This window comes from Colletotrichum fioriniae (assembly GCF_027942845.1).
Source record: "Colletotrichum fioriniae strain IMI 355084 chromosome Unknown scaffold_2, whole genome shotgun sequence".
Classification (NCBI taxonomy): domain Eukaryota; kingdom Fungi; phylum Ascomycota; class Sordariomycetes; order Glomerellales; family Glomerellaceae; genus Colletotrichum; species Colletotrichum fioriniae.
Window position 1 is genome coordinate 3,635,386 of NW_027076838.1, and position 23,894 is coordinate 3,659,279.

Consider the following 23,894-nt stretch of genomic DNA (forward strand, 5'->3'; position numbering starts at 1 on the left):
ACATTGTTGGACGAAAACCGATTTGGCCTCACATTTCCCGACCCAAGAGTTTCACCCCTACTCTTGTTTTCAAGCTGATTCTTTCGACTAAACCAACCATGGCTCCCAATCCCTACCTCTTAGCCGCCGACAACCCGGACGCCCTGCTTACTCTCCTCCGCGAGAACCCCGCCATTGCTTCCAGCCAGGATGAGCACGGCTACTCCCTTGTCCACGCCGCCGCGAGCTACAACCACCTCGAGCTACTCCGCGCCCTGATCCGCGAATTCAACGTCAACGTCGACATCAAGGACGAAGACGAAGAGACCGCGCTCTTTGTGGTCGAGACCGTTGCTGCCGCAAAGTGCCTGGTCGAAGAGCTTGGCGCCGATATCAACGCCAAGGGCGCCGACGGCATCACTGCCAGCCAAAAGATTGAGGGCGAGGGAGACTACCCGGAGATTGCCGAGTACCTGCAGGGCATCGAGACACGGAGAACCGCCTCTGCCGCTGCTGCTGCAGAAGCTGCTGCTCCTACTTCTACCGCCACCTCCACCACCACCACCGATACCGCTGCCCCGCCCATCGACATGCCGCCCGTCCCCGAAGGTCTCGCCGTGACGCTCGGCACCATGGACCAAGCCGAAGAAGTTCCTGCCGAAGTCGACCCCGAGTTCAAGCGCCGGATAGAGCAGCTGGCCGAGAGGGAGGACTTCCACACCGCCACGGGCCAAGCTGAGCTGCGCCGCCTTGTCGAAGATGCCGTCCTCGGCCAGGACCTGGGCGACGAACGCAGTGTGCGTCAGAAGCAGGTTTAAAACGAAGTTAAAGAGAGAAGAAAAGCATTCTGTTTATAATAACTGGCTATTCATCACCTTTGATTTCCCAAAAGAGATAATGGCCAGGCGATTCTGGCGGACGGAAGAATGCGACTTCGGTGCTGTCGCCCGCCATGCCCTTTGAAAAGGACGTCGCGTTTAGCGAGAACCAGGTACGCGAGGGCATCGCGAAGAGGGCGTTGATGAGGACGCTGCGCACCCACTGCGAGGTGAAGAAGCCCTGCCATGAGATCTTGCACACTTTTGCGTGTGACGGCGTGTCCGAGTCTCCAGGGACCCGGTAGCGCGAGAGGTACGGGTCGATGCTATCCCCTGTCTTGACGCGGGGGCTCTGCAGACGGATGAGGGAAAGCCACTCGTACGTCTCTGTTGCAAAGTCTTCGAGGCCCGGTCTGTCGCCGTTTTGAATAACGTCCAGGGGGAGTGACAACGGTGGTGTCTGGACCTGGAAGTCGGGCAAGAGGGAGGGCTCGCACGTGTATCTTGTTGGGAAATATTGGTCCAGCGGATCTGGTGATGGTGCTGAGAAGATTTGATGTCAGAATAGGCAAAAAAAGATAGGATAAGCATGGGAGGATGACGTACTGCTAGTCGCCGCGTTGCAAAATAACCACGTCACAGGCATATTAAGAACATTCTTACAAGCGTACACCAATCTGTCGAAACCCTTTTTACCTGGAAACATGGCCGGGTCTCGCAACTGGTAGCTCACAACTTGAAGGGAGTCAGTTTCGAAAAGTGACGTCCTGCAATATGAAAATGTTTGATCTTGCTCACCCCATCGCGGCTTCAAGCCCCTCTTCCCCCTGACACCGTGAGGCTTTCCAACAAGACCGGCGCGCTCGTACGTCTCCTTGTCGAGATACATGGTCAACAGGCCCTCGCGAAGTGAAAAGACGTTTTCGACGTTTGTCCTGCCCTCGGAGAGCATGAGAATATTGCCTTGATGAAGTCAGTACCCACGTGCCATCACGCTCTGTGATAAGATTGCAAATACCTCTCTTGACGTACTCATCAAAGAACCCGCCGTCCAGAACCTGCCCGAGTGTCATGATGACGCGGTGGAACGTCGGTGCTGGGAGCTCCTCGACGAGCTTTTGGCGAACTAGCTCGAAGCACTCTTGTGGTAGAACGAGGTCGACCTTTTTTTTAGAACGTTAGTTGAAAGTCTTGAAACGAATTTTCCATTCACGTTGTTTTGCTCTCCTCCTCTTGGATGACTGTAGTAAAATCCCGACCTTATAGTTGAACCCCTGGCCCAGGATAGGCGCCCACGGCTTCCCCTTTGTCGGCAGCTGTTTGGGCTCAATGTGAGGCATCGTGCCGTATGTGACGAAGCATTTTGGCGATTGGTAGACGCTAGGCGTCGGGAATGAGAGCATTTTCTTTGGAGAAGCACCGTTACCAAGTTGGTTGAGCTTGGTTTGATTGGCGTTGAAGTTGGCACCAATGATTAAGGCGTGTAAGTTGATCGCGATATTGGAGTTGAGTGAGACGAGAGCTTGACCGCGGATTCGAGAATTGCATATCGGAGCGGTCTTCTTGTGTTCACGGTAGGCGTTGATGGAGTGTGCCTGGAATCCACTTGTCCTTGCTCAAATCGCTGATGATTGGTCGGTGAGGGCGTGTGCGCATCCGAGTGACTCTGCGCCCAGAAAATACCATCCTTTCGAGTCAGCGGGATGAGAGAGAAGCACTGCGCAAACGGTTTCTTCTCAGCGGCACCAAAAAAACGGAAATTCTCGACATCACTACAGAATAATTCAAGGCTTTTCAGATCTGTGAGTAATGAGACCTCACGTCTCTCCTTTTTTATCTGGGTTGAACTACTTCTAATATCAAACACAGTCGCAGCCCAGTCATTCGAGCGCAAAAGAACATAAAAACGAGGGGCATTTTTCACCCCGCGCTCGTCGCGCCAGGATTTTTCCACGGCTGCCCCTCCTCACTTAACCAGTCAGTCTCATGAGAGAGGATCCGCGGTAAATCACCCTCGATCAGATTGCCACCCAGGATCCCCAAGTCATCTTCACAATGGAGTTTCTCGTCCGCTTCTCTCAGGCTCACGAGTCCTTTCGGCTCCCTGAACTCCAGGCTCTCGCCGATTTGGAGGGCATCGACATGAAGGTTGTCGAGTACAGCCTAGATGTGAGTCTCCAAACTTACCAGTTTTATATGGCATACATGAGAGCTTCATTTGTTTTCACAACTCTTCAACACATTTCTTGACTTATACGCAATGAGAGTCATTACACACAATCTTGTATTCTGCACAGGCTCATCATGCGTCCCGTTTGCTTGGGCTGGCCCCTTCTCTCATCTCACCACATATGGCCTCTCTCACCCTCACATACCCCTGATGAGACCCTCACCACCAACACCACAAGATTCCAAACCCAACACTCACCTCTCACCTCTCACCTCTCACCTCTCACCTCTCACCTCTCACCTCATCCAGCACCTCAGAAACAAACGCTAATATCATCTCCAGTCCCCCTTCTGCATCATCACCCTCCCTCAGTCGACCTCGCCCCCCGCCTCGTCGCCCGCTCCCTCCTAACCCAATCCATCCACCTCCTCCTCGCCTCAGCCCCAACCCACGACGGAGTCCACCCCATCCTTAAATCCCAACTCGCCTCCCCATCACCCCCAATCCTTTGACTGGTCCGCCGTCAGCACCTCAACCTTCAAATTCTCCTTAGACACATACCAATCCTCCCGCCCCCACGCCTCCTTCGTCTCCCTCATAAACGCGTACAAATACCTCCCCCTCCACGGCGCAATCGACCTCAAGACCCCGGAGCTGCACCTCACAATCTTTGAAGACTGGGACCTCCGCGGCACAGAGGGGCCGAAACGCGTCCACCTAGCCCGCTTCCTCGCCACCGGCGCACGCTCGCTGTCGCTGAAATATGACCTCAAGAAGCGGGGGTACATCAGCACGACGTCAATGGATTCGGAGCTCGCGCTCGTGACGGCAAACCTCGCGCACGCGGCACCTGGAAAACTGTTCTACGACCCGTTCGTCGGGACGGGGTCGTTCCCCGTTGCGTGTGCGCATTTTGGGGCGCTTGGGTTCGGGAGTGATATTGATGGGAGGGCGATTCGTGGGAGTGGAGGGGAGAAGAGCGTAAAGGGGAATTTTGCGCAGTATGGGCTCTTGGAGCGGGTGGGGGAGTTTTGGACGGCGGATTTGACGAATTCACCGGTACGGAGGGTGAGATGGCTCGATGGTATCGTGTGTGATCCGCCGTATGGTGTGCGGGAGGGACTAAGGGTCTTGGGATGCCGGGATCCGGAGAAGACGCCGTGGGTTGTTGAGGCTGGGAAGCAGCGGTACAAGTCAGTGACCCCCTTTTCTACCTGTGTCTTTGCCTTCTTCACTTTCTCGTGCTGGATACTGATAAACGCCAGGTCGGGAGACTTCATCGCCCCCAAGAAGCCCTACAGCTTCCTCGCCATGCTCGACGACATCCTTGAGTTCGCCTCCGAGACCCTCGTCGACGGCGGCCGCCTCTCCTTCTGGATGCCAACCGCCAACGACGAGGACCAGGAGATTCCGACACCGCAACACCCACGCCTCGACATTGTCGTCACATGTGTACAACCATTCAACAAATGTGAGTATTTTCCATCCTTGAATATCTGCCTACCCGAACTCCATCCCTCCATCCATAATCACTACTCCCATCCCAGGCTACAGCATCATGCTTACTCCCAAGTAGGGTCCCGTCGACTCATCACCTACCGGCGCATCCCTGACAGCCAGGTAGACCCGGAAAGGCTGGCGGCCTACAAACGCACATTCGTTGCAGGAACAACAGCAGATGAGTTGAACCCATTCCGACGGGGTTACTTCACAAAGTTTGAAAAGGAAGAAGCCTGATAGAAGAAGAAACCAAGAAGAGAAAAAAAAAAAAAAAAAAAGACATGTACAGGAAATACCCAGCCTCCTTCTTTGATGATGCCATGACCGTTTGCCCGATAAGAAATAATAATGATAATACTATGCGTTTCTCTTTCTTCTGTACGTGTCATGATCCCCTCCTCCCTTAAATCGCTTGGCCTTGGAATATATCCATACTCATACCCGAGGCGTACCATGGCATCGTCATTTGATATCATTTGCACAAAAAAAAAAAAAAAGACAACAAGAATAAGACACGCGTGCGTCCAGCCAGACGTACTCCCGCAGTCTGCAGGCGCGCGCGCGCGCACGCACACACCGGATAGAGTTGGGCGTCGCGCTCGTGCCTCCTGCACCCTTTCCCATCTCCCTCTTCCCTTCTTTCCTTGATCTGGTGTCTGATCTCATCTGAATTCCATGGCGCCGAAGCAGCCCCTATCCTCCACGTGCTTGAGCTCAAGCTGCTGAAACCTGGCAAAAACTGTTAGCAAACGAACGAATTCAAAAAGGTCATGGGAGGGCATTGTCGGCACATACTTTTCGCTTTTCGAGTGGAAGTAGATTCCACTCACTTCGCCCTTGACCTGGTTGAAGCAGATATAGTAGAAGCCCTCAAAGCTGGCCCCGGAGATCGTGCGTACGCGGTGGTCAGGGACGAGGGAAATGCTCCTTCCAACGCATGAAAATGTTCTCCCTTTGCGCAACATCACGGATCACCACCGGGCCCTTGCGCGCTTGCTTCTGGAGTGGGCGGAAGGCGTTGAACTTGCCCCAATGGCTGAGATCGATCTTGTCGGTGGCGCCCCAGCTCTCGTGGCCGGTGATGAAGCTATATTTGGTGCCAATGATTTCGCCCTCAAAGTATGTCGTCAAGGTGGGGTGATCCTCGGTGAGGCCTGCAGACACAGAGTTTAGCAGTGAGTTACACGATGAGCGGGGAAGGTAGCTATTTCGTACCTTGGATTCGCAGGTAGCCGCACAAAAATGACTCCCGAAGATCGACGTGCTTGATTTCAACCTGCACATCATATACCTGTCGCTCGGATTGTTGCGTCCCATGAAACTTGCTCCCTGGGCGGAGATATGAAGATGCCGTTGATGGAATAATCTGCCGGGGCGTTTTGTTAGTCACCATCGCGCTAGTCTGCATCATTTTGGGCACGTACCCGCATGTTGGAAAAGTCAGAACCCATGGACGGCGCCATGAGCTCCTCCTCCCATACCTCGTCGACGTCAAATTCCATGCCCTTGCTGTCTTCGTGTTGTACCGAAGTCGGCGATAGCCTGGGATCATGCCGCCTCGCGCCATCTGGCCGGGATGTCCTCAGCCTGTTACCGGCCGAGTGCGCCTCTTCGTCAGACTCGGCATGTTTGAAAGACTCCATATCGGCCGCCGGTGACGAGTTGGCGGTGTCGCCTGACTGCGGCCTCGGCGACATGGTAGTGGATCTTGAAGACGAGACGGCGGATGTGGGCTCGTCATCGAGTATGACCTCTGTGCTCATGCCCTCGGCTTGTGACATTGGAGCGCTGACGGGGGCGGGTGACGAGTCGTCGTCCATGGGGTCGTCGTGATGGGGATCCATCTCGGGAGGGGCCTGATTTGCATCGGTGGGTGGCCTCCAGCTGCGTTGTGGAGATCTTGAGCTGCTATCTTCAGGACATGTCGAGAAACTGTGTGATCGGGGCGAATGAGGATCGGGAGGAGGGTTGGAGGATGGAGTCGGCATGTTGGGCGTCGAAGTCGAGGTCGTGTGTCGTCGTCGAGGACGGCGGTGGATGTCGAAGTCGGGCGATGGGGTCGGTCGCGTCGACGGGGAACGGGTGCGGGTTTACCGCCGGCAGGGGGTCGAGGGCTCCGCAATGATGGCAGCAGGGGAGCGACGGCGCTGCTGGAGAGTTGGCGATGTCGGTGACGGGCGGGTGACGGTGCGATGTCGGTGATGGTTGGTAGCTCGCCGCGAAATTGTGCGGTCGCGGGCTCGAAAGTCGAGACAAACTCAACTCGGTCGACGGGATGCGAGGAGGAGTAGAGTTGGGCCAGGCCACTTGGAGCAATCGGTGACTTTGGGGCCGAATAAGTCACAGGCCTGCCAAGTGGAAGAAAGCGGTCGGGGGGAGCGAGGATGGTATTGGTCGAGAGAGGACACCACCCCAGAAGTCGACGAGGTACGACTTTGTAGGTAGCCGCAGAGTCGCAGGACGACGGTAAGTGGATGAGTGAGGATGATTGGAGTTACAGTTCGCAGAGGATAAGCTGAGTGGTCGCAAAGCACGTCGCGGATAACGAAGCTTTTCTGGCTTTGAGGGGAATATCAAATGCAAAGTAGAAGCAACGGACGGATGACTGATGATGTGACCAAGACAAGGTGAGTCTGGGTCGTTTGGTAGGTATGTAGCAGAGGTGGGCGAAAGATATGAGAGGGTTGTCCGCAGCAATGCAGTGGCTGTATCCGTACAGACTGAAGAACAGGGCCAACAAGAACTGTAGCCAGCAACAAGCGACAGAAACAGCGACAGCGACGGGTAGAATGGAACTCAAGGCAAGGTGGAATAAGGTGGTGACTGGATGCAGCCAGCAGGACGGGAGGACGATGAAGTGACCAAGGCACGGGAAATGGGACGGGGGGTGACGATTAGGATGCGGGATTGGAGGGGAAAGGCGTGGAAGGCGTGGTAAGGTTACCGTGGGTACAACGGGCATGTACTCCAGGTGCTGGGCGTCTGTACGTATCTGTAGGTACATAGCTTCAACCTGAGCCTTAGGTTTTTCACTGAGAGTGCCAGTGAAAGTGAGAGGGCGTGGCATGAGAGAGAATTGGGGGTGAGTCGTGACCGGGGAGGCACTGGGACGGACGGGGGACCCGCGGAGAGGACGGGGTGATGGGACGGGATGGCCTGTACCCAGTACCTAACTGAAGTGAGTGACGATGCTGGCCGAGGTCTTTTACTTCGCGATGGTTCAATACAAAATGGCTTTTACATAGTTTATTGCAGAATCTTTCATATACAGTGCAGACTGTACAAATTGAGAGTTATGAGATGAGTACAATGTCTCGACTGAATCCATCACACATCACCCAGTCAATTGCATACATTTATCTGTAGACAATCTGAAAACACATGAAATGGGTGTGAAGTGACCAAAGGGGGTGAGATGAAATGCGGGAGAATGAGGGCGGGCAGTTGCTGCAGTCAATGCATTGCAGCCGATGACGCCTGTGTCCCCGCCTTCTGTTCGCGGCCTGAATGCTCATTGCTCACTCGTCCAGCTGCTTTGTATGAAAGAATGCCTCAATTACCTCAGCTACCTAATCCGCTAAGAAAAAGAGAAAGAAAAAGAAGGGACGTGTGAGACGCGGGGACACCTCAATTTGCGTCGTTTACCGCTAGCCACGTTGGAAGGGTCTTCCCGGCCTGTGCCATTTCTGCGCTGTCAAGCCCTGCGCCGCCCTTTTTTTTTCCTTCTCTCCGCTACCGTGCCGCTGTAAAGTGAAGCTTGTTGGTTGTCCCTCTCTCGCACTAACAAGTTGTCACTGCCACGCCACCGAGCTACAGTAATCGTGGGTAATTTAGCGTAGAAGGCGTGGTTTATCTCCAACTGTCATGACCGTAACTCCCACGAACCGACTTCCTGTCGCTTCTGGCGTCCCACGCATTGGCCCATGGCGTACACTAACCATGACTCTAGTCTTTATTAGCGAGCAGCTGGCTAACAGCTGGATCGCCTTTCGCTCGGTGGCTCGTGTTGGGGGAACTGCTGAGCTGCAAGCGTCGCGAAAGAAAGACACTTAACCACTTTACTCACGTTGACAGCGACCACAGGCGCGGTTGACGGATAGCCAGCGTCCGTTTTATCCTTTTCTAGCAACTTATGTCATACCTATAATTCGTCCATAGTCGTACCTTAGCCCATTACTGGCCGGCACTCACTCATCCATATACTTTATCCACACATGCCTTCCGTCAAGCCCCGAACACGACAATGGCACGCGACACCAACGCGATACAGCCCTGTAGTCTTGCGCTGTACGCCGTGAAGGATTTCAACTAGCTGCTATTATTACCGACTCCTCAAGTTCCCTTGGTCACCTCTCAAACATGAAGACTCCACGAGTTGAAGCTTTAGGGGTCAAGGCTCACACATCGGGCTTGCGGACTTTACTCTGCGCCCGTCCTCCAGCATGTACTTTCCAAGACTCAGCACCCAGAGCCTCAGATGGCGGGGAACGGAGGCTTCGGCAGGGCGCTCAAAGCCTGAATCCAATCTCACACGGAAGAGTTGGAGAAAAACGGGCACAGACTGGGGCCAAACTCTGTGCTCTTGCAGCCTCTTTTCCTGCACTCCAAGCCCTCAGACACTGTCAAAGCACTCTCACTCCCATCTGTGTCACTCATCACACTTGCTGTGTACACACCTTAATCTCATCCTGCCTATCTCGCCTTTCGTAGGTGTTCAAGACGGGCATACCTAGGTACCCCTCACAGGAACAGCTCCCACAAAACACGAGGTGCTCGTCAACTAATCAGCTTCAAGAGAAGCTATACTCTCAGCTTGGGTTGCAGACAGTCGTCTCGCCTCATTAACTCTATGCTCCTCACTCCCACCGGCCCTTATCCCCGGCGACTCCAGAGTTGAACCTCCAGACTTTCTAGACTCTTCAGAGTGAGAGGCTAGAAGAGCTCACCTTACCCGCCCCATATCCTCCCAAGTCTGAGCCTCAGCCTCATGTTTAAAGAAGGGCTGTGCAAATTGACACTCACTCTATTCATCCATTCCTTGCACTCGAGTCCGAAGCTGGTCCTCTCAGGTGCTAAGAGACTTTACTTCAGTCATATCTTCCGACCAAGCAAGTCCCTGTCACCATCCGTAATTCTCCTTTGGGACTCGCATTCTTCTTTGCACTGTTGATACTGTCTGTGAGTACGGGTTCTCCCAGTCGCACCTCACATCGATGAACTCACCTTCCTCCCGTGCCCATTTAATGCTTCACCCCTTTTCAGGTCAAGAGCTTGGGTCAGCTTTCGCGTTTGGTATGCTTAATGGGTCTCTCTAGTTGCAAACAAGTAGTCATCATACGCATTCATCGCATAAAAGACGATCTGGGATCGGCGTCGCCGTTCAACGCCGCATCACCGAGTTTTACACCCTCCTTCCATGCTCCCCGTTCTGGCGCGATCCGAAGCCCAGGTACCGGCTTCTTCCCGTCACGCCTCAACGGCCCTTTACCCTGCTGGGCTCTGTCCGTCATTCAGTATGGTTACTCAGGAGTCTCGCACCCCACTAGCAGCCCGAAGAAAAGGCGTCGCTGTTGGTCCCAGCTCGCGTGCTCTGTAACACGTCTTTGCCTGGTGTAAATGCGCCGTTGCGAAAAGACTGACTCGAACTGTTGGCATTGACTGCGAACCACACCACCTCTATCCCCGAACCAAGTGCGGCGGTCCCATGAAGATAAAATTGACCGAACGAGAAGTGTGCCATTCTTTTGACAGCGGGCCGCATGCCACCTCGAGAAATAAACTCTTCCTCGTCTCTCAGGCTTTTAAACATCATCATCATCATCATAGTCAACACTCAATCTCAAAAACACCATCCAAATAGGGGGCGCGTGTGTGCATCAATAGTGAAAACCGTATCTCGTTATTTTTCCTCGCTGCACATGACCTGGAGCCATGCGGTCTGGTCTGCCCCGAGTCTGACCTCGTATGACGGACGACCAGCAGGGCTGCCTAATTTCCCGCCTGCCCGTATGTCCGTTCGCCAGCTCGTCGTCTGAGCTGAAGGGCCCAAGACCCCTCCTCCATGCACCCGACTTGCAGCATAATGCATTTTTTTCTAGAAAACAATGGTCGTTCCGCAGATCACATGCGGGCTCGTTCATCATGGTACGTTCTCGTGGCCGGTTCGTAGCGTTCTCGCAAAGGAGGAGGAGAACGGATGCGGGCCCAGTCCTCAGGGGTATCTCCAAGTATTTTATCGTTTGCCGCCCAAATTAGCCCAACGCCTTCTTCTTCTTCGACCTGTCCCCTCTCTAAATGGGCTTAATCTTAAAGTGCAGCGCAATCAAGCTGAACACCAGCGCCTTCAAGTCCTGCACCAGGTAGTAGAAGACGCGCAGGCCTTCAGGGTCGGCAGACTCTGTCACGTCAACCAGTGAGCCGATCTTGGCCGTCTGTTCGAAACACGTCAGTCAACGCGAAGCTCCGAGTCCAACTAAATCGAGTCCAACGAAATGGATTTCAACCCACCTCAAAGGAGATGTGGTCGTTGCCCAACCGAATCTCCAGCTCCTGACGCCCGTCCTTGTTCTTTTGTGGCCATTTTGAGTCATCTTCCCTTCACCCTCTATGTCAGCGTATCTCCGGGGATGGTTGCTGTCGGGTATCGTACTTCAGAATCTCGCTCGTCTTGATGATGCGCTTGATCTCGTCGACGATGAGAGCGCTGACACACACTGGAGGTTCCCATTAGCGCTGCTTGACTTGGCCTTTTGGGGAAAAGATGCCGTACTCTCTTTGCGAATCAGACTATCATTTCGGTAGTTGGAATTGTTCGCATAACGCGCGACTGCGCTCCGTCCATCGCCAACGACGCGGAAATCGAACTCTGGTGGAAACACAACGTCAGAAGGCTGCTCAAAGAACGGGATAGTGGGGTTGGGGTTCGGTGTTACCCAAGAACTCGTGTCCGAATCGTCCAGAGTGACCGGAGCTGCATCTCATTTAGCATTGATACCTCATACAGTGAAAAGCTTCGGCTGCATACTAGTAGCGGAGGTAGAATTGGTCGTTGGGGGCCGCCATCGTGACGATAGTGTGGACGACAAATGACAATGTCGGTGAAATGTCACGGCTGATGTCCTCGAGCTGCAAGGCTGGAGATGGGAATGCAAGAAAAAGCGGGATGGTCCCCAGCCAGCCCGGGCAGCCTAGCCTGGCGGGGTCCGATCCGACATGGTCCAAGCTTCCTGAAGTCGCCAATGGTCAGCTCTTGCCCGTCAAGGGAGGTTCTAACCAGTTAATCCGTTCCGTCCCCGTTTTTGTGGAAGGCCGCAAGGGGTCGAGTCCCATTAAAACCCGAATCACGTGTGATTACCTAAGTAAGTGACACCTGTCCGGCGCAGGTGCCCAGGGACAGATATTCACGAAATGGAGGCCAGAGTATGTGAGAGAGGCCAGCTACCGAGCCGTATATCGGAATTAATTGCTTTCAACACAGCACAACAAGGCAACGCATGTCTATCTAGGACTCGTGTGGAAGCGGATAGTCTTGCTGGATGGCCTAGAGTTCGTCTTACTCTCCAATCCTCTTAGTTCTGCTCACTTTGGGCTGTAAACTCGCAGCGATAGACAGCTTCCCTTAGCTAACACGTATTCCACCCCCGTCCCTAGACCGTCCAATCCCCACCGCCCAGCTTCGATACATCCCACTCGAACCCCCGAACTCCCCCTTGAACACGTCCTCAACCACAGCGCCGGCACCTCGCCAGCAACATCACACCGCACCCGCCACGATGGCCTCTTTTCTGGAAAATGCGTACAGCTTGGTGCACCAGGACAATGCCGCCGACGTCCCCTCCCTCTCGGACCTGCGCACGCAGCTCGAGAAGGGCACCGACGAGAGCAAAGTCGAGACCATGAAGCGCATTCTCACGATCATGCTCAATGGCGATCCCATGCCCAACCTGCTCATGCACATCATTCGATTCGTCATGCCCTCGAAGCACAAGGCTCTGAAGAAGCTGTTGTACTTTTACTACGAGATTTGCCCCAAGCTCGACTCCAATGGCAAGCTGAAGCAGGAAATGATCTTGGTCTGGTTCGTGGCTGGCTCGTTCGTTCCCTTCGCAGTTGCGCCCCTGCTGACACTCTGGCCTTAGCAACGGTATCAGAAACGACTTGCAACACCCCAACGAGTACATCCGGGGAAACACTCTTCGCTTCTTGTGCAAGCTCAGAGAAGCCGAGCTCATTGAGCCTCTCCTCTCCTCCGCCAGACAATGTCTGGAGCACCGCCACGCCTACGTGCGCAAGAACGCCGTCTTTGCGGTTTCCTCCATCTACACACACTCCGCCAGCCTGATTCCCGATGCCTCAGAGCTCATTGCCACATTCCTCGAATCCGAGAACGACCCGACATGCAAGCGCAACGCTTTTGCTGCGCTCGCCTCCATCGACCACGAGAAGGCACTGCTCTACCTGAGTACCGTGTTTGAGGGTATCCCGAACGCAGAAGAGCTGTTGCAGCTTGTCGAGCTCGAGTTCATCCGCAAGGATGCCGTCCAGAACTCTCAGAACAAGGTAACGAGAATCAAGAATGGATATTGCTTTGGCGCACATCTGACTTTGATTAGGCACGGTATCTCAGACTCATTTTCGACCTCCTCGAAGCCAATACCTCGACCGTCGTATACGAAGCCGCTTCCTCATTAACCGCCCTCACAAACAACCCTGTCGCTGTCAAGGCCGCGGCCGCCAAGTTCATCGAGCTTAGCATCAAGGAAGCCGATAACAATGTCAAGCTCATTGTGCTCGACCGGGTTGACCAGCTACGAAAGAAGAACGAGGGTATCCTGGACGACTTGGTTATGGAGATCCTTCGCGTCCTTTCCAGCCCCGATATCGATGTTAGACGTAAGGCCCTGGATATCGCTCTCGAGATGGTGTCAAGCAAGAATGTCGAGGAGGTTGTCCTGCTGCTTAAGAAGGAGCTCTCCAAGACTGTCGACCAGGAGTACGAGAAGAACACCGAGTACCGCCAGCTCCTCATCCACACCATCCACCAGTGCGCCATCAAGTTCTCAGAGGTTGCCGCTAGCGTTGTTGACCTACTCATGGACTTTATCGCCGACTTTAATAACACTTCAGCCGTCGATGTCATCAACTTTGTCAAGGAGGTCGTGGAGAAGTTCCCCAAGCTGCGCAAGCCGATCGTTCAGAGGCTGGTTGCTACCCTCAGCGAGGTGCGTGCCGGAAAGGTGTACAGAGGTATTATGTGGATCATAGGAGAGTACTCCCTGGAGGAGCGCGACATTCGGGATGCATGGAAGAGCATTCGTGCCAGCCTCGGCGAGATCCCGATTCTCGCTTCGGAACAACGACTCCTGGACGGCGACAGCGAGGAGGAGAACAAGGAGCAGGTCAACGGTCACTCGAAGCCCACAGCACCTACTGGCTCGCGCAAGGTTCTTGCCGACGGAACGTACGCTACTGAGACCGCCCTTACCAGCCAGTCTGCTGTTGCCGCCAAGCTGGAGGCTGTCAAGGCTGCCCAGAAGCCTCCTCTGCGCCAGCTCATTCTTGATGGCGACTACTACCTCGCAACTGTTCTCTCTGCCACCCTCGTCAAATTGGTCATGCGCCACGCCGAGATTTCTGCCGAGTCAGCGCGTACCAACGCTCTTCGCGGTGAGGCCATGCTTATCATGATCTCCATTATCCGCGTCGGCCAGTCGCAGTTCGTCAAGGCTCCCATTGACGAGGACTCGGTTGACCGCATCATGTCTTGTGTTCGCTCGCTCGCCGAGTTCGCCCAGAACAAGGAGCTCGAGACTGTCTATCTCGACGACACCCGCAAGGCGTTCAGAGCGATGGTCCAGGCTGAGGAGAAGAAGAAGGCAGCCAAGGAGGCCGTTGAGAAGGCCAAGACGGCCATCCAAGTCGACGATGTCGTTCAGATCCGCCAGCTCTCCAAGAAGAATGCCAGCGATGGCCTCGACGAGATCGAGGTTGACCTGGAGCGCGCAACAGGTGGAGAGGCTACTGCTGAGGATCTCTCGTCTAAGCTCAGCCGTGTGGTACAACTCACCGGTTTCTCCGACCCTGTTTACGCCGAGGCCTACGTCAAGGTGCACCAGTTTGATATCGTTCTGGACGTCCTTCTGGTCAACCAGACGATGGAGACACTGCAGAACCTCTCCGTTGAGTTTGCCACTCTTGGTGACTTGAAGGTTGTCGAGCGGCCGACGACACAAAACCTGGGCCCTCACGACTTCCACAACGTGCAGTGCACAATCAAGGTGTCCTCTACCGACACTGGCGTCATCTTTGGCAATGTCGTCTACGACGGTGCTCACTCAACGGACACGAACGTCGTCATTCTCAACGACCTTCACGTGGACATTATGGACTACATTCAGCCGGCAACATGTACCGAGACACAGTTCCGCACGATGTGGACCGAGTTTGAGTGGGAGAATAAGGTCAACATCAACTCCAAGGCCAAGTCCCTGCGCGATTTCCTCGAGCAGTTGATGGCGGCGACCAACATGAACTGCTTGACCCCCGAGGCCAGCATGAAGGGCGACTGCCAGTTCCTGAGTGCCAACCTGTACGCTCGCAGTGTATTCGGTGAGTTTTCTTCCTCTATTGCATTGACATGTACAGTATCTGTAAGCTAATACGTTTCTAAGGCGAGGATGCTTTGGCAAACTTGAGCATCGAGAAGGAAGGCGAAGACGGACCGATTACCGGCTTCGTCAGAATAAGAAGCAGATCGCAGGGTCTGGCCCTGAGCTTGGGATCCCTGAAGGGTCTCAACAAGATTGGCTCAGCAGCATGAATGGCCTGATAAAGGGGGTGGAAGGTGATGTAGGTGGCTATATATGGAGACTGCGGTGTGTTTCCCCTGGCTATCTGAGGCCCACCAAGCCTACAGGTGTAATGAAGAGCCAGGAAAGAGAGACAGAGTGTTGAGTTTTTGACGGTGTATGCCGGGGAAAAAAGCAAACATGTGGTGCTTGGCTTGCCGACAACATCGAGGTGAAATGGGAATGAACAAGAGGTGAGGGGGTTGAAAAGGAGAGACGGGGAAGAGCAGTCTTGGCTTCTCGCCTCTCCTTTTTTCTCTTTGAGGTTAGAGTAAAAAGTGCAGCCCGGTCAGGCGTCATGAGTAGGTAGAAATGAGATGTTCTTGATGTTCAATAATGGCCCTTTATGATGCAAGAAAGTGAGTGAATGTCAATGTCGTCTTCGCTTTCCTCTCCTAAATCACATGAAGAAACAAGCCGATACATCACATAGGAAGGCTAAGCAGATCATGATTAACTTAGGGTGATTATTGGTATTGTAGCTCTCTGCCGTGACAGCCACTGGTCGCTGCCCTACACCTTGGAGAAAAGCCTCGCTCGTTGGATGATCGTTATGACCGCTATTAACAACTAAAAGAGAAAGAGACGACACACAATTGTGAGTGAAGTGCTCATGATGAAAAACGAACGCCTGCAATGAATTGCTGACCAACTTCTTTTGTGCGGCAGTGGGTTTCCATCCTCCGGAACGCCAAATCGATTAAGAGAAAAGATGAAGAAAGAGTTACCACACGGTAATGAAAGGGGGTATTTATCCAGACTGAGGAAAGCCAGACCAAAGGAAATTCATGCTGAGTTGTGTACCCAACCACATCAAATCGAGTGTGATCGGGTGGCGCCATGCTGCAGCCGTTTTGTATAGGCCATGGCGATGTGCTTTGCGTTGGTCGTTGTTCTTTACTGAGGGGAAGGGTGTAGATCGCGTCGCATGTCTTGAGACGTTCTCAGTCGGTGAATCCATGCCTTCTTAAGCCAAAGGGCTGCATATCGGTCCACCGGCGATTTTCGATGATGCTATCTGTCGAAGACGAGGGCGTTGACCACATGACCCTCTGCCCAGCCCTGCTCCGCGAGGGAGAGATTGTCCTTAAGGATCTTGCCCATGTAGGCGATGCGAATCTTTTTGGTGCTGGCGAGCTGGGAGCTTGTTAGATGGGGTCCTCTCTAGGATGGGTAGGCTGAGGTGAAACTCGAGATATGTTACTTACTCCTGATTGCTCCTGAATTTTACGAGCAACAGTTCTGACGCTATCGCTCTTGACGAAGCTGACAGTGACATCGCGCGCAGTCTCGCTCAGGCGGGCTAGGACGGAGAGCTGGTCCCGGGCGTCGACGACGGCCTTACCCTTCTCTTCTCTCCGGCGGACGTTATCTTCCTCGTCTAGCTCTTCTGTAGTCTCCTCTCCTCCCGCAAGATCGTCCTTGAGATCTCTAGTCGAGAGCGCTTCGTCGGCGCCGTCGATCGTGGCATCGTCCTCAACCAAATTAGTGGGATCAGCGACAAGCCACTCAGACAGTGGATAGTAGTTGCCCAATTGATCGTAGGCACCCTGAGCAAGATCGCCCGTGGGGAGAGTGATCTCTGCCGCATTAAGGATGCCTTGCGCTGTCGCAAGACCACCAGTGCCATCGTCGGCAGCACCCTGGCCTACAGGGTCCCAGATAACCTCGAGGGCTGCGCGCAAAGACTGCCAGACCTCTGGGCGGCCAGTGACGCGGGTGTCAAAGAAGTCTCTTCGCTCGCGGTCTACGGCGACGCGAGTCCAGGCGCGACCCTTAGAAGTCCAGACATGGCGGCGCAGAGGCTTGTTGATGTGCTTGTCGAGGGGCATACTGGAGTGGCGGCCCCGACGGCGACCTGAGGAGGTCTGTGTTGTCTCGGCAGGGGAATCATCGTCGCGATGAACGGAGGCGGGCGCAGAGTTAATAGCTCTCGCGGAGCCCGTGTTGGTCGGACCCGGGTAGGGGGCATTAGAGCCCTGGGGACGGGAGAGACAGCAGCCCTATGCGAGAAGGATCATCAGTCTGAGAACATGCGGGAGGTGGTCGGACGAAATATGCAGGTTTGGCAGGAAGAGAGCGCTTTGGCGTTCGGAGTAGTGTCCAGTGGTGGCGGTATGATACAGAGATGAGGGGGAAGGGAAGTCAATATTTACCATATTCTCGACGCCTTCACTTGGAGGATGGGGTGTTTGGTGGTGTATTGGCGGGGGAGATTGATTCTAGCAAGTTGGTGCGTCTCGTGCCATTGCCCAGGTTGTGGTTTGCGGCGTGTTGGTGATGATCAGGTCGCTGTTGACCTTGAGATGAAAGGCGAGTTAACGCAAGCTTTGGCTAGTTGTACTGAACAAAGATGTAAAAAGGTTGGCGGGAATTAATTAGTGGCTTTGCCGTAGAGAATGGAAGTCGAGTGGTGAAAACGGGGGCGATGTTGAAAGAGGAGAGCGAGCGAGCATGGGCTGTTGGATGGTCTAGACCCTTGTGTCGTTGACGTGACGATCTGACGCTGGTTGGTCGACGAGCTGCGGCTGTCGTGTATTAAAAGGTGTGTGTGTGTGTGTATGTGTGTGTATGTGTGTCGTGTTGGTCCCGGACGGAGCGTGGGGAGAGTGACGGGAAGTGGTGTAGCTGAAGTCAAGAAAGGTACGTATTCGAGGCGAGGGGGAGGCGTCACGAATGGAACGAGAGCAGAGAGAAGGTGGGTGGTGAGAGGCACAGAGCAGGTGGGAGCTCCTCAAAGACGTTGCAGGCGGCAGAAGGAGGGCATAAGAGAAAAAAAATGAAAAGTGACGAGAGAAAGTGAGGGACAGGGACTGTGTTCAGGAGGGTGGGTGAGGCACCTGGGGACCAGTGGTGGTGACGAAAAGAAGGATTACTGCGAAAGGTAAGGTAGCAGGTGAGGTGAGAGGTTGGAGGTGAGATGGTGAAGGCAAGGTGAGAGTGGTGAGTGAAGTCTCTCCGTACCTTATCGGTGCCGTCCTTTCCTTCCAGTTTCCTCTACGGATGGATAAGGTACCTCAGTACATATCTCAAGGTCTCAAGGTAAAAAATGGAAAGAATGCAGCAGATGATCAGTGGTTGCAGTTCCCCGGAAGAGGATCTCGGCAGCAGGGGTGGTGCTAGTCCAGGCTACCTTAGTCCAGTGGGTTGCTGCTGTGAGACGCCTAAATTGTGCTTGTTTTTCGCTTCCCGTCCGCCTCGCTTGCGAAAAGATAAGGTAAGAAAGAGAGCAGTGGACCTCGACTTTTCGTCCCTTTTTGCCTATTTCTCTGTACTGCGTACACTAATACCCTTTGCTCTCCTGGGATCTGTAAGGTTGGGTACCTTAAGGTATGACTGAAATGCACGCACCCGTGGAATATCTTCTCTCCCGGGTGCAGCATCTCCAAATCAAGACATGTTTCGCTCCTTCGAGTCTCCGTTTGCACGTGGATTATCCTCTTTCAGAAATATTCGGTAGACGCTAAGAGACAATGGATCGAGACATTGGATCGGCCCAGCCTGACGGTTCCCTCTCCTTGAGTGTCTCTCTCTCACACTCTCATACACTTAGGTAGTGTGTGCCCGTTTCCATGTCTTTTATTACTGTAAGCTCTTCCAGGCTTGGCCACAAGTGCCTTGGCAAGATCCATCCGACAAAAATCGGCCCAATGCAGGGTCCTCCCCGGTATCCCTCAGCCCAGCCCACTCGCTTCATGCCGCAAGACTCCTCCCAAGGCTCCCCTCCATCGGCCTGCTTTCTTTATCTTTTGCTCTACGATTGACCCTCAGTATTGGTGGTGAGGGGATCAGTCCAAGGTTCTGCTGAGCCACCATGGATTGAACGCCTGATCAATAACACGGACAGCGGCCAGCAGTAGACCGATGGATCGTGGCAGGCGCCTCTACCGACACATCTTGATTACGCACGCGAATCAGAAACACCATTCGTAAAGGCAATTCACTAATCACTTCATCTTTTCCTAAAAGATTTCTTAGAGGTCATAGCGGTGCTCGAATTGGCGCTTCTAGAATGGATATCGACCGGGGCCAGTCTCGTATTACACCAATTGAGACGCTATTGCCGAGATCCCGTTACTTGACTTCAGACCAATTTGGAAGCTTGCCTTACTAACACATAAGATCTGTGTCTCCATCGCAAACACTAGATCTGACACCTCAATTTGCGTCCGGGGCTCAGATGCATTTCATCGCGTCATGCTCCCTTCGACATGACAATTAACATGTGCGCCGTGCACGAGTTGGACGTCAATAGGGTCATGCTTCATATCCCAATCCAGGGCATCCCCCCTTGGCATCCCGAGTTGTCCGCCTCTTCAGACGAACCGGGCGCACCGGCCATCCCTGAAGATCCAAATTGTGGGCTCCTTCAAGCTTGAGGCTTCATCAACCCACGGAGCCTCCGTGTCATGCCGTTTCGGCACCTGACCCAGTCTTCCTTGCCCGCTTTCTCCCAGTACTTTCAATCTGGGCCCATTTTTTGATGCCAGACTTCCGTCCGTACCTATCGGCAAGGTTGGAGGTAACGTCTGTAAAAGCCCAACATCGATGACGTTCGCCTCTTTCGTCATTGGAGGCTCCTTGACTTCCACAGATCCCGCTACCACCGACGCTATGTGGCACTTCACGGCTAACATCGATTTGTATCCGACCTTCCGACGACCCAGAAGCTAGAAACGTGATCGAGTTCAGACAGATGTCACTGTTACTGAGCGACTACCACAGGAACTGGCGACAATTCTTGCTACCGCAAAGACACGGAACCATGTCGCCTTGCTTGCTCTTGTCCTTTGCATCGGCAGCGTCGTCGCTCACACCGTCGACATAGTCGAATGTGAGTTGCTCTCCGCGGGGAATGTCGCGAAGCGCAAAGAAGGCGAGATCGTGGATATGCTTGTCGGCGTGATCTCCCACGCGCGCAAAGATGCGCAGATTCGGCTCGCACGAGTGATTGATGAAGCGAGTCGGGCCAGACATGAATTCACCGTCTATCTCGAGCGGGGGACCTTGTAGGCGCATGTCGGGGGAATCTTCGTCGGTAAACTTATCGAGCGCGAACAGGTACACGTCCTTCTGTTGCGCAATGTTTGAGGTGTTCCGTCGACGCTGGGCTTCCTGTGGAGTAATGATTTCGCCAATGTAGTTATCAACGAACTGCCCTCGTCGAATGTCGAGCAACGATCGTACACCTGTTGTCAGAGAGTAAGCTTCTCTCTAGCCTAAAGCCTGCCTTCCAGCTGAACTCACCCCAGCCGGTCTTCTCGGTCCGGAAAATCTGAAGAGGAACCTGTCGACCTCTCTCGACCACCCTGTTAGGACAGGTCACATCGCATGCGCAGCCTTCGTGGCATTCGTAAATGGGCCGCGTCGAGCTCAGGAACTTTGACCGCAACAGACCGGCCTTGGCGCCGTGCATATGGTACATGTAGGCCTTTTTCCTCGCTTCGCCCTCGTCGTCCGAGTCGTCTTCTTGCTCCTGCAGGCAGAGACAGCCCGTGTACTGGCATTCTTCCTCATCTTCACATTCGCATCCACTTCGGAAACTATCCTCTGCGGCCTGTACCCCGTGACCGAGCTTCGAATGCTGCAGGAATCGAAAGTTGGGTGGGATTACTTCGTCATCGACTTCGTTGACTATGGTGATTGGGTATTGTTTGTGGTTCGGGAACGCTCGTATTTGGCACCACTGGCAGTCTAACTTTTCTCTCTCGATGGCCTGCAGTCAAGCACAGTCAGATTAGCTCCCATCATCTAGCAATGCTATAGACATAATCGCAAACTGTAGTATTGCAGGTTCCCTACCCGGAGAGCTGTCTTGGTTGCGCCCGGCTTAGGAGCGCCATGGTGAAAGAAGTGGCGTTCAGTTACCGCCTCCATGTTGTCAGCTGTTGTATGTCCGTAATGGCTTGGAAGCGTTGAAAGGCATCCCGAGAGTGACGGAGTGCGAATATGTAAGTAGGTGGAGGCGTTCGCAGCTTAGGTAGGTTGTCCATGGTCACGGAGCTGGAACCGCGGGGCAACTTGACCATCGGCGGCAGGCACCACCGACCACTTTACGCGACGCGTCCAAGCTCCCTGTTCTGCTGACTCAGCCACCTGTCTAGTGGGGCATACGTTCGGAAGTCCTCTCCGGTACGGGAACCTTCGTCTGCTTTCTCTCTCTGCCACTATCCATTTTTACAACTTCATCTTTCCCTAGGACAGTCGCGATGCCTTACCAAACATGATGCTTCACGGAAATACCAACAGAGCGATGGACCAAAAGAGACTGACAAGACTCGACGCATGAAAGCGGACTTCTATTCTCTAGGCAACTTACACATTCCTCGGCTTGTTCTTACACTGAGGCTTGAACGTAGATCCAAGCTCGCCCCATTTGATATTGCTAAACGTCACAACCGGATTAGGCTCAACCTTGAGAACGTTCTCTGGGAATCCCTCCGTCTCATTGCATGGTCCGGCTTCCGGCGCACCGTCCAACCACCTCATCCCGCCGCCGGCATCCCACCAGATGCTAAACGCAAGCACCACCCCGCGGTCAAACGACTCGCCCGTCTCCCGGTGCGCGCCGAGATCCATGAACCGCCGCGAGCCCGTCGCCGCGCAGAACTCGTCGTTGAGGTAGTTGACCTGTGGTAGATCTGTGTTGTTGACGACTTCGCTGCGGATCAGGTGGCCGTCTTGGATGTAGAGGCGGTGGATCTCGGTGAGGACCCCGGCTTCGTTGGCAGGGAACTGTGTGATGACTGTGAAGGGGCGCGTTGTGTCGACGTCGAATCCTGAGCCGCGGCCGTAGTAATCATTTTGGTTGACTCTGTCTCTAGGGTTAGGTTCTGTTCTACACTTTGTGGTCGCAACCTTGGCCACTTACCGGTACGGGTTCCAGGCGCACCCGTTCTTATCGCAGACACCCTCAAAGGCACAGTCTTCGCCCTCGCATAGATACACACCAGTCTGGTTGCATGGGTGCGGCGCCATATGAGCAGAACGCGAGTTGGCCTCCCAGATGTCCTGTGATGGCATGTTAGTTGCTTTTGAGGGCTCCAAACAAGATCCAAGGATAGACGACTCACCATCTCATTGCAGCAGGCGCCGTATCCTTCGATGTTGGCTTCACCATTAATAAATGGCGTAGTATAACACTGAGCATCGCAGTACCCCGTCCCATGACGGGCGCCACCGGTGTTGAGCGCGCTCTTCCCACCGTCGGCTTCCATCTCAGAGGTATACAAGGCACTATTCATGCCACACGGCAACTTCGAGACATCGACGTCAAACGTAAACTCCTTGCCCGTCAGGTGCATCGTCTCATACTGCTCCTTGGAAGGGTCAAGAAGATACACGCGCGGAGACACCTGCACGCCATCCTTGAGCTGGTACATGGTCATGGCGCCGCCGTTCGTCGTGACACCTACGCGGCTGTAGTCGTCGAGACCCTCCTGGACACAGTTCTCGGCACAGGCCTCCTTGGTAGGGCACGCCGTCTCGTTAGGCGGGCTGCCCCAGGAGCCGCAGCTTCCGCCGCCGTTGGCCTGGTAGACGTTGTGCGCAAGGGAGTCGAGGACGATGTAGTTGTTGACTTCGGTGCAGCCGCCGGCCTTGGTGCAGCGCCATGTTGTGAGAGGCGGGTGGTTCTCTTCGGGCCCGATCTGGCGCTGGGCCGCTACCAGGCCCACAAAGAGGGCGGCGAGACCCAAGCGGGAGAGGGAAGAGGCCATCATGACTGATTAGCAGTGGTGAGGATTCTGAAAAGAGATAATGTGACAATCGCACCGGGAGACAGAACAGCGCCCGCCTCGACAAAACATTCGAGAGAGCAGGCTATTCATATATGCTCACGAATAGACACCTCTCTCCAACTTGACCGCGGTTGTCGGGTCCCTCCCCCGTACCCATAATGAACTCGCTCAGGGGTGCATTGGTATCGGAACGCGGCCTCCAGACAACCAAATCTCCCTGCCCGGGCTCTATTCCTTCTTCCTGTCCCGTCTTGCTCCCATTGAGGCGAAGGAAGGTCACCCTCCGAAGCCTTTGTCTGGCCGTCTGGGCGCTATACCATTGATTGCCGACAAGGGTTCGCAGCTTTAAATCAAAGGTTATCCGCCACGAGGTATGTTGAAAATAGGCCTAGTGTCATGCTAAATGTGCTTGGGTAGTCAAACATTCATTATCCTCCAGCTCCCTTTCCTCGTGGCTTCACGGTAGAACGGGCCAGGAACCGTGCATGGGGGGGAAGATCTGGCCGCTCGCTTGGATGCGACTCTACCCTCCCCTTCCATCTTTATACAGGTGAACCTGCATTGGTAGATTGCTCGACTTGATGAACCATCCAGTCAGATTGCCCTTGGCAAGTCCGTTAATTAGCCATCTACTGTTCCTGACAGGGGTGCATTTATAATAGTCTTTCAGTTATTTCGCTCGTGGTGTTTGTTGGAGTCTAGAGATGACCAGAAAGCGGGGAGAACCAGAATTAAGGACGGCGGCTTGCGCTCGATTACCCCATTTCTCCGCGTGAAGCAATTGCAGGGGTATCTGACCGGGGTCGATGATTTGATCCATCTTAAACAGTCAAAGAGGGGG

At 54.1% G+C, this 23,894-nt stretch overlaps 9 protein-coding genes across 9 annotated transcripts; 3 read left to right on the plus strand and 6 right to left on the minus strand.

Annotated features, from left to right (window-relative positions):
* Positions 1–98: 98 nt before the first annotated feature.
* N0V96_002793 (uncharacterized protein) lies at positions 99–797 on the plus strand (the record flags this gene model as incomplete). The annotated part of the gene is made up of 1 exon (XM_053187158.1): positions 99–797. One exon carries the CDS (start codon positions 99–101, stop codon positions 795–797), a length of 699 nt encoding a protein of 232 aa, XP_053054662.1.
* Positions 798–843: 46 nt separating this feature from the next.
* N0V96_002794 (uncharacterized protein) lies at positions 844–2,137 on the minus strand (the record flags this gene model as incomplete). Its single annotated transcript, XM_065756623.1, has 5 exons — positions 844–1,340; positions 1,494–1,532; positions 1,596–1,760; positions 1,816–1,960; positions 2,057–2,137. 5 exons carry the CDS (start codon positions 2,135–2,137, stop codon positions 844–846), a joined length of 927 nt encoding a protein of 308 aa, XP_065614992.1.
* A 715-nt stretch (positions 2,138–2,852) lies between these two features.
* Positions 2,853–4,543, plus strand: N0V96_002795 (uncharacterized protein; the record flags this gene model as incomplete). Its single annotated transcript, XM_065756624.1, has 5 exons — positions 2,853–2,966; positions 3,310–3,359; positions 3,495–3,839; positions 4,233–4,438; positions 4,515–4,543. 5 exons carry the CDS (start codon positions 2,853–2,855, stop codon positions 4,541–4,543), a joined length of 744 nt encoding a protein of 247 aa, XP_065614993.1.
* Positions 4,544–5,129: 586 nt separating this feature from the next.
* N0V96_002796 (uncharacterized protein) lies at positions 5,130–6,455 on the minus strand (the record flags this gene model as incomplete). The annotated part of the gene is made up of 5 exons (XM_065756625.1): positions 5,130–5,196; positions 5,263–5,309; positions 5,443–5,621; positions 5,683–5,833; positions 5,892–6,455. 5 exons carry the CDS (start codon positions 6,453–6,455, stop codon positions 5,130–5,132), a joined length of 1,008 nt encoding a protein of 335 aa, XP_065614994.1.
* Positions 6,456–10,757: 4,302 nt separating this feature from the next.
* MNH1 (Protein mago nashi) lies at positions 10,758–11,529 on the minus strand (the record flags this gene model as incomplete). The annotated part of the gene is made up of 6 exons (XM_065756626.1): positions 10,758–10,898; positions 10,975–11,062; positions 11,117–11,180; positions 11,237–11,332; positions 11,400–11,437; positions 11,492–11,529. The coding sequence occupies 6 exons, from the start codon at positions 11,527–11,529 to the stop codon at positions 10,758–10,760; spliced, it is 465 nt and encodes a 154-aa protein (XP_065614995.1).
* Positions 11,530–12,239: 710 nt separating this feature from the next.
* On the plus strand, positions 12,240–15,286 carry SEC26 (coatomer subunit beta; the record flags this gene model as incomplete). Its single annotated transcript, XM_065756627.1, has 4 exons — positions 12,240–12,544; positions 12,606–13,026; positions 13,080–15,075; positions 15,138–15,286. The coding sequence occupies 4 exons, from the start codon at positions 12,240–12,242 to the stop codon at positions 15,284–15,286; spliced, it is 2,871 nt and encodes a 956-aa protein (XP_065614996.1).
* Positions 15,287–16,328: 1,042 nt separating this feature from the next.
* N0V96_002799 (uncharacterized protein) lies at positions 16,329–17,146 on the minus strand (the record flags this gene model as incomplete). Its single annotated transcript, XM_053187152.1, has 2 exons — positions 16,329–16,451; positions 16,523–17,146. The coding sequence occupies 2 exons, from the start codon at positions 17,144–17,146 to the stop codon at positions 16,329–16,331; spliced, it is 747 nt and encodes a 248-aa protein (XP_053054656.1).
* Positions 17,147–20,030: 2,884 nt separating this feature from the next.
* N0V96_002800 (uncharacterized protein) lies at positions 20,031–21,191 on the minus strand (the record flags this gene model as incomplete). Its single annotated transcript, XM_053187151.1, has 3 exons — positions 20,031–20,503; positions 20,562–21,030; positions 21,117–21,191. The coding sequence occupies 3 exons, from the start codon at positions 21,189–21,191 to the stop codon at positions 20,031–20,033; spliced, it is 1,017 nt and encodes a 338-aa protein (XP_053054655.1).
* A 438-nt stretch (positions 21,192–21,629) lies between these two features.
* Positions 21,630–23,032, minus strand: EG1 (Endoglucanase EG-1; the record flags this gene model as incomplete). The annotated part of the gene is made up of 3 exons (XM_053187150.2): positions 21,630–22,128; positions 22,186–22,325; positions 22,388–23,032. The coding sequence occupies 3 exons, from the start codon at positions 23,030–23,032 to the stop codon at positions 21,630–21,632; spliced, it is 1,284 nt and encodes a 427-aa protein (XP_053054654.1).
* Positions 23,033–23,894: the final 862 nt, after the last annotated feature.